Genomic DNA, 7,974 nt, shown 5'->3' with positions numbered 1-7,974 from the left:
TTGTACTGCTCGTAGCACTGATATGGTGCAGCAAAGCTGTGGAGGCAAATGACACATCTGAATTATATCAAGGTTTTTACTTAAGTGGGATTGGAGAATAAAAGGGCTTTGTTTGGTTCCATCTGCCTTTTGACTCAGAGTATAATTTAAAAATGACTAATGGAGTTTGTGCACTACTTGAGCTTTCTGAACTATTTTGTGATGGAAGTCTTCTGTTCTGTGGTTTTCCTGAGTAGTTTGGATAATGTTACTAATACTTTTTTCAGCTTGACTTCCTTTTTATGTCCTCTTTTTCAATAATTCAGTATTTTCAGTGGTGAAGTTTTCTGTGGCTTTTAGCCTCTCATGATCTGAGAAGTTCTAAATAGTAGGAGGTTGATATTTTTGTTTCATTTTTCACATTAATCATAATTAACCAAATTGACTGAGTTGTTCTGGCAGTGAACTAAATGTGAGCTCTGTGCCAGTCCCTAGAATAGGGCTATTTTGGGTGCCCGCAGCATCCTCTCTGAACATACTGATCTGTGCAGCAGCTACTTTTTTTTTTCCTTTTTTTTTTTTTTTTTTTAATTACATGGAGTTTTTGTTCAAGATAGGCAGGAATAATAATCACATTTGCATTATTCAAGTAGTTTTCATTCCTTTTCAGTTTTCGGGTCCCTATGAATTTGCCAGTGGTAAAACACAGTGTGTTTACTGACAGAAGGCATGTTTTTTTCTTTTTAAATATGTTTTGCCAATACCTTTGAAGTAGCCCATAGATCTCCAGGAGTCTGTAGGCTGGCACTGAAAATCTGCTCCCTAATCTTAGTTTTCTTTAATCAAAATCTATTTGATCATATTCATAAATTAAATCTGGATATGCAAGTGTATATAACAGTACCGTGAAGCATTAATATTGAATCAAGCAACTGTGTTTTCTAGAAAAACTTCAAAAGACAATGCCAGTAGGAGTCAGCAGTCACAGGAGCCTGTGAAAGGTAGGACTCAAATTTGTAACACCTACGTGATGGCTGAGCCCATTGGTGACAGGATACTACTGTGCAACTCGGGGTTGCTGTTGCATCAGCCTCTGACCAATTTTTCGGAACAGTGCCATTAATCCTGCTGCACATGCACACCTCAGTCTCTTTGGGGCACATTTGACCTCACTGATGCTGCAAATTCTAAACGGCACTCTCAATCTCCATTTAACAGCTTTTTCTCAGTGGGAAATCTAAAGTGGGCCTCATTTCACCCAATTTTAGACATCTATTGTGAGGAGTTCAAAGCTAAGATGGACAACTAGATTTCTCATCACAGTCCATGCAGATCCAGGCAGCGATATCAACGGCATTTAGGATATGATTTCCCTGGTGGGTGTTATGCTGTACAAGATTCTTTGCTTGAATCTGCTCCAGCCCTCATGCAGGCAGCTGGTAAGGATCATTCTCTGTGATGCTAAGCTCATTTTATTGGAACAAATGCTGGGCATGTGTCTGCTGGAAAATGCAGATACACCTCAGCATTGGCATTGCTAAGTAAGTTTCCCTACCCCACTTAGAAATTAGCATCAACCACATGATTGAAAAACTTTGTGGTGAATTTCTATGAGATCACACATTTGGCACAGTATCTGGAGAGTTTTGGGTGTTTGGTCCATCTACCTTTCACAGCCAATTTCATTTTTATGGGGGTAGGGTTTGAAGTAGTTTAAAAAAAAGCATCAAATCAAAAGCAGCAACTGACTTTTAATACATCCCTGAAACTCTTGAGCCCAAGACGAGTCACTGATATTTCAGGGTTTTGTTTCTATCTAGCATCAGGATTTTGTAACTGTGGGAATCGAATGTTGTTTCTGCATTAGAACAAGATAAGAATTTTCTTGATTTCACGGCCTCTGCTGCCATTTGGGTCCTTTATTGAAACTAGCTAGCAACAATTTATGTATAGCCAGCACGAAAATATATGTTATACTTTGTCATACACATTGCAAGAATATCCTGCACGAGATTGATCGGATCAGAGAACAAGTCATGACATGCCCAAGGAAGTGCCGACAGAGGCAACGGGAAGGCCTGGCATCCCCCATCATCAGTGCTCTTTGTTTAATAGAGTAAGCGTCCTTCGGACAGAATGGAAGAAGCTTTGGAGAAAATCACCATATCAACATGATAAGAAGAGTACTGAGACATCTTGGAAACAGCAGGATGGCGACTGACTGGCACAAGATAGCACATGAATTAACAAGTGTCAGGATGTAATTAACGACTGTAAACCTTTGATAAAATTGTGAACCTGAAGTACCCAGCCTATGGGGAAACAGGGGAGGGGGTAGGCAAGGGAGGAAACAAGGTACAAAAGCTGTTGTACTGTGTCCATAGGTGCGCTCCTGCTTGCAGGATGCCTGCCATTGCAATTGCAAATAAAATCTGCTTTTATCAGAGATACTGTCCTGATAAATTATTTGGATATTTCCAACAGTAACCTATCTCAGCACACTGAGCTGTTATTTAAGCTCAAGATGGGTACTCATGTTAACTGCACAGAGTCTGTTTTTCTTTTTTTTAAGCTAAAATCCGAGGCTTTCAAATCCATTTTCTCCTGGAAGATTTCCAGCAGAAGGAAGCTTCCACCTCTGCAATAAGCGAGTTTACTAGATGCAAATACACCCCAACCTCAACCCCCCCCTCCAAGAGCAAGGCTTTCCTCGTGTCTTCCTGGTAAGTACGCAAACGTAAGTTTACAACAAAGCGCAAATCTCCTTCCCACTCAACGCCGCTGTGGCTGTGCAAGATGGCGGCAACGCCAAACACCCCTCACGCAGCAACAGACCCGCGCATGCGCGCTTCTTCCCCTCCCTAACCTGGAGTTTCCGCCCGGAACCCTTTTCCGGCGCACTGCATCGGCCTTGGAGCTCACTTCCGGTGTTTCGGTTTTCTCTTTCCGGTCGGTGCGAGGGGAAGATGGCGTCTCGCAAGGAAGGCTCCGGAGCTGCCGGTGGTGGCTTTGGTGCGGCAAAGGGTAAAGGCAAGGCGGCTGCCACGGGAGACTCGGCCGTCAAACAAGTGCAGATCGACGGACTGGTGAGTAGCGGAGCCCGGGGAGCCGGTGGTGGCGAGCGAGTGGGGTGAATGCTGGAGCCTCGTGGAGCCCTGGTGGGGCTGGCCCGGCCCGCTCTGGTCTGTGGGGCGCTGCCGGGGCTCTATTCTGTCTCAACCCGCGGCGGTAGCGATGCGATTCTTCCTCGAGTTGCCGCGGCCTGCACTCATCCGTTGGGAGCAGCAAGTTGCCCTATGCGAGCCGGAGCAGGGCCCACGTTAATGGCTTTGAGGTTTTCCCTTTCGCCCTTCTGCTGCTCTGCTCTGGTGCCCACGTTCTCTGTTTCCACCCTTCGTACCCAGTGCTACATGGCGCCAAACGGATGCCATAGGGGAGAGTATGGTGGAGTTTTCTTTATCTGCTGTGTCTCTTACCTTCTTTAATAAGCTTGCCATAACCTGCTGTGTTTTATTAACAGAAATAAATGTCAGAATGAAGCTGTTCTAATGGTAGTGCCCATGCAGACTTTGAGTGGAAGAGTGTTTGGATCTTGTTTTTTCTGCTGGCACTTCCTGTGTCTGTTGATGTCTCGTACACTTGACAGTACTCAGAATGACATGGGGTGGGAAGAAAAGGTGATTACTTAAACATCCTAAGAGTAGAAGCACTACTTATTGCTTCTTCATCGTCTTATCCAGGTATCACTGAAACAGCGTGCAGCTGAATCATGAAAGAGAACTACATACTAGTAATGAGAAAGATTATGATTTCTGGGCAAGTACTGAAAAGTCTGTTGGTATCTGTAAGGGATAGTCGCCAGTCATTATCCCAGAGTCACACAGCTTAGTAAATATTTAAGAATATGGAGGGTGATTTATTTGCCTGTACAGCGTTCTGTGATTGAAAAGAGGACGCTTGAATTTCTGTGTATGAGCATTTCTGCCATACTCTGTTCAGCTGCTTGCGGCTTTGGTGCATGGGACTATGTCAAGGAATAGTAAATACTGACCAGTCACAAAGTGTAGCTCTAAAAATACAGCAACTGACAGCAGACTGCTGTTGTTGCAAGCAGGCTAGAACCAGAGGGACAGAGGTGTGTATTTAGCAAGTTTGAGGGAACAGTATAAAAATAGTTCAGGGTAGGATAATAAGTCTTCGATTGGCTTTACTTTGTTCCTGCTATAATGAAATAAGGATAGCAGATGTGTAATCTCCTTTGTGAAGTACTGTCCATTCAAATCAGCTATGAGTGGCCCTGGTGCTCTGCTTCTTGACTGTCGAGTATCTTTGAATACTTTTTACCTGTTGTTTCTTCTCTTGTCTTTGTGTATTATTCTGATACAGAATGGTGGTATCTCTTTTATGGAGTGTAGAGTTGAAGCTGACTTACTGAAAATTATGGATAGCTTTCATCCTTCCACTTCCAGAAGGCATCTCAGTGGATTTTCCAGAGCTTTCTCAGGTTGCAGACTGTGTGATTCACAGATGTCCGTGATGCCTGTGGTGAAGTTTTAGCATAAATCTACTTGCTTCGTAACCCAAGTGTCTCCCATTGTCAGTCTTCAGACTGTTACACTCAAATTCTGCTGAACATTTCTAGTCTCAGTGTCTCATTGGTGTTCTCGCAAAGTAATGGGGCTTTATCACCATTAGTGCAAGACTGATCAGAATAGTTACATGCCAAAACTGAGGATGAATTAGTCTGAGCTAAGGAAGTCAGTCATCTGCTTCTCTCTATTGGTGCCAAATCTCTTGGCAGTGGTGTAAGTAATTCTTTCAGACAGGCACACTGTGTAGGCTGCTTTGGTTTTGCTTATACAAAATGGAAGATCTGTCAGTCTTCTGTATGTGTGAGAATGAAAGGACTTCTAGAAAGTCTGTTACTTTGTAGGAACAGTAAATTACTATTATCTTTTTTTCTAATGATGTTCTAAATGTCAGTACGTTACTTTCAAACATAATACATGGTGCGGCAATACCTACTTTTCTGGCTTCCTCTTAAATTAGGTACAAGCAGAACATCTTTTAGTTAACTTATTTTGTATTTTAATCCGATGTATTCCTTATTTTAGTACGTAATCGTGCCATTTGGATTTAGAACAAGTGCAGCTTTGTTTCAGGTGGTGCAACAGTAAATTAAAAAGCACAGTTGTGGAAGTAAAAGGTAACAGTGGACCCTCAACTATTAAGATGGGATAAATCCACACAAAATTTCAAAATGTTATTACTTTAATAAAATACCCCACAGAGCAATAGCACTAAAATTTAGGAAGAAGCAAGAGGAACTGTATCACATTATAGACACGTGGTAACTTGAATGAAGTACCTCAGTCGTATTATAAAATACTTCTGAAAGCAATTGTGAATGTAGTTTTCCAACCTTTACAATCTTTCAGAAAGGAGAGGAGGAATACAAGTCTGATTCCCTTTCTAGCAGCTTTTCTTCTTGTAGAGTCAAGGTCTCACTTGCCAAATGGTGCTTATATTTGACTAACGGCTACTCTATTTCAAGGTAATGATATCTGAAGTATTTTATTACATTTTTATTTTACTTGCATAGAACACTTATCTCTTTTTCCTTTTTGTATGGCTGTAGGCAGGCAGCTTTTTCATTTTTCCTTTTTTTTTTTTTCTTGAGAGAGAGATTATCACTAACCTGATTGCTCAGATTTGTCATGATTGTGGCTATGAAAGGGTTTATGAAGCATCCTCAATACTTTCTGGAGTTCTTAGAAACAGCAGCTGTACGTTTCTATTATAAATGTCCACTTGCAGTAAGCACCATTATAATATAAGAATGGGACAAAAAAAAAAAAGACTGTGTTTTTGCTGCTTGGATTATAGTAGATTCTTGGACCAAATTAGAGCGTTCACCTTCTTAAGTTTGCTTCTCCATTGGGAGTGCTGCAGTCATTCCTAGCTATTGCAGACTGCCTTCTACAGGCATTTTTAGAAGGTGGGTGAACTTGTTCTTCCAGTAGACTCTTCTGTCTGCTCAGCTGTTTACTTTCATGGAGTCTGTAAGAGTTTATTTCTTTCAAAGTGAAATCACTTTGAAAGTGTAGATGGAAAAACTTGATGTATGTGACAGCGGTAAGACTTCCTTTGATAGGAAACTAGGCGAATAATTCCTCTGGCTCAGTGCCTTGCATCATTGGAACTTGTTTATCTGATTGATGTGGTTACCTCAGACTGTTTTGTAGTTGTTTTAGAAGTCCAGAACTAATGTCACCTCTTTATCATATTTTGCAACTTGAGAATGTGACTTTAAACAAAAGTCAAACCTAAAATTACTTAGGTTTGTTATTAGCTCTTGGAGTTCTGGACTCCAGCCTGCTTGGTGATTGCTCAGGGCAGCAGTTCCGAATGTATCAGTTGCATTCACAGTTGATTGTTAACTGCATTTAACAGGAGGGGCATCACGTGAAGATTGGAGATGTCTTGCCTCTTATATATAGCTATTTTTTTCTCTGCTCACCAGTAAATTGAAAAGCAATATAACATCCTTTTCCTAAGCATGGCATGAGGAGGAGAAAGGGAAGAGTACAGATCTGGGGGTGCATGTGTTTAAGAGATAGGGAGGGGAGCCTGGAAGGAAAGGACAAAGACATTCTTTGGTGTGGCTCACATGTGATGTTGTCTGACTCCTTTTCTTCCTTGCTGTTTGGAGAAGTAGCAACAGATGCACCAAACGTTGCATTGTATAGCTTAGTACGTTTGCTGGAGTCATCTGAATTTTTGTGTAGATAGTGGTGTCCAGGTAAGAGAGCACCATATTAAAGTTTGAACGCTAAAGTTATTCTGACGATGTTTGAGTGTAGTGCAGACACGGTCGTGCAAAGCCTTGTGAACCATTTCTTCTGTGTTTATAAGCTTGCGAGTTTTTCAGTTTCATGGTATGACCCTTCATAGCAAAGACTTCAGATGTCACTCATGATTTGACTCCAAAGGGGTAACAATTATTACATGCTATTTGAAACAAATGTAAAACAGCTTGCTTCTGTTTATTTATTTAAATTATTTGCTCGGAGCTCTGAATTTTTGGAATTCAACTGCAGGAATTAATCAGATTTGGTTCACTGACCTTGTTTTCCTTCCCTTTGGTGAGGTGCAGTAAATTTCAAGCTGCAAGCTGATGAATTTCAGAATGTTGATAGTACTTATTTCTTTTGTATGGAAAGAAGTTTTCAGGCTAATGGAGTAGATCTGGCAGCCTTCTTTTATGAGTACCTATCCGTGCAGTCAAGTGACTTTCTGTCTTCATCTGTGAGGAGTACTTGTGTCTTGCTCTTTCTATCAAGAAAGCAAGGGAGATGACTTGGTTCCCATCTGATTCCCTTTAGTGGTGTCAAAATGCAGAATAGAAGTCTGTAAATAAGCTGGAACTTTTACACAACTCTTGTCCCCGTGGACCTGAGTGTTAGTAGTCAGAATGTTCTGAATTTGAGAAGTTCTATATAAATAATATTTAAAGTCAACTTCACAAGTTTGCCAGATGTCTCTGAAAACTACATTTTCTGAGAGCGTAATTGGTAGTGCCGTGCTGCTGACTGATACCAATAGCTGTATTGAAAACTAGTTTCATTGAGTCCAGAAGAATTTCTTCATGAAGAAGGTGGTTAGGCATAGACTGGCAGGGAAGCAGTGGAGTGGCAATCCCTGAAGGTATTTAAGAGATGTGTGGGCCTGGTGGTGACAGACTTGGTTTAGTGGTGGACTTGGTAGTGTTAGGTGATGGCTGAACTTGATTATCTTGAGGGTCTCTTCCCACCTATGCGATTCTGTGATTTTTCCTGTATCTTCACGTTTGCTTCCTTAACACTAGCAAACATCATCTTTCCTCTCTTTCATTCATTATGTCCTGTACTCATTTGGATTCTACATAGCTTTTTGCAAAAATTATCTTCATGGTGTAATTCTGCTTTTTTTTTTTTTTTTTTTTTTTTTTTTTTT

The 7,974-nt window shown here is 41.2% G+C and overlaps 1 protein-coding gene across 1 annotated transcript in view; it reads left to right on the top strand.

Moving 5' to 3' along the window:
* Positions 2,912 to 7,974, top strand: part of EIF3H (eukaryotic translation initiation factor 3 subunit H) — an 80,461-nt gene continuing 75,398 nt past the window's right edge. Inside the window, exon 1 of the mRNA XM_021387201.1 lies at positions 2,912 to 3,065. Within this exon, the coding sequence (XP_021242876.1) occupies positions 2,946 to 3,065 (120 nt within the window). The 5' untranslated portion in view covers positions 2,912 to 2,945. The remainder of the gene's footprint in view (positions 3,066 to 7,974) is intronic.

The sequence above is a fragment of the Numida meleagris genome, chromosome 2 (assembly GCF_002078875.1).
Source record: "Numida meleagris isolate 19003 breed g44 Domestic line chromosome 2, NumMel1.0, whole genome shotgun sequence".
Taxonomy (NCBI): domain Eukaryota; kingdom Metazoa; phylum Chordata; class Aves; order Galliformes; family Numididae; genus Numida; species Numida meleagris.
The sequence above is the reverse complement of the archived record's forward strand: the minus strand, read 5'-3'. Positions and strand labels throughout refer to the sequence as shown.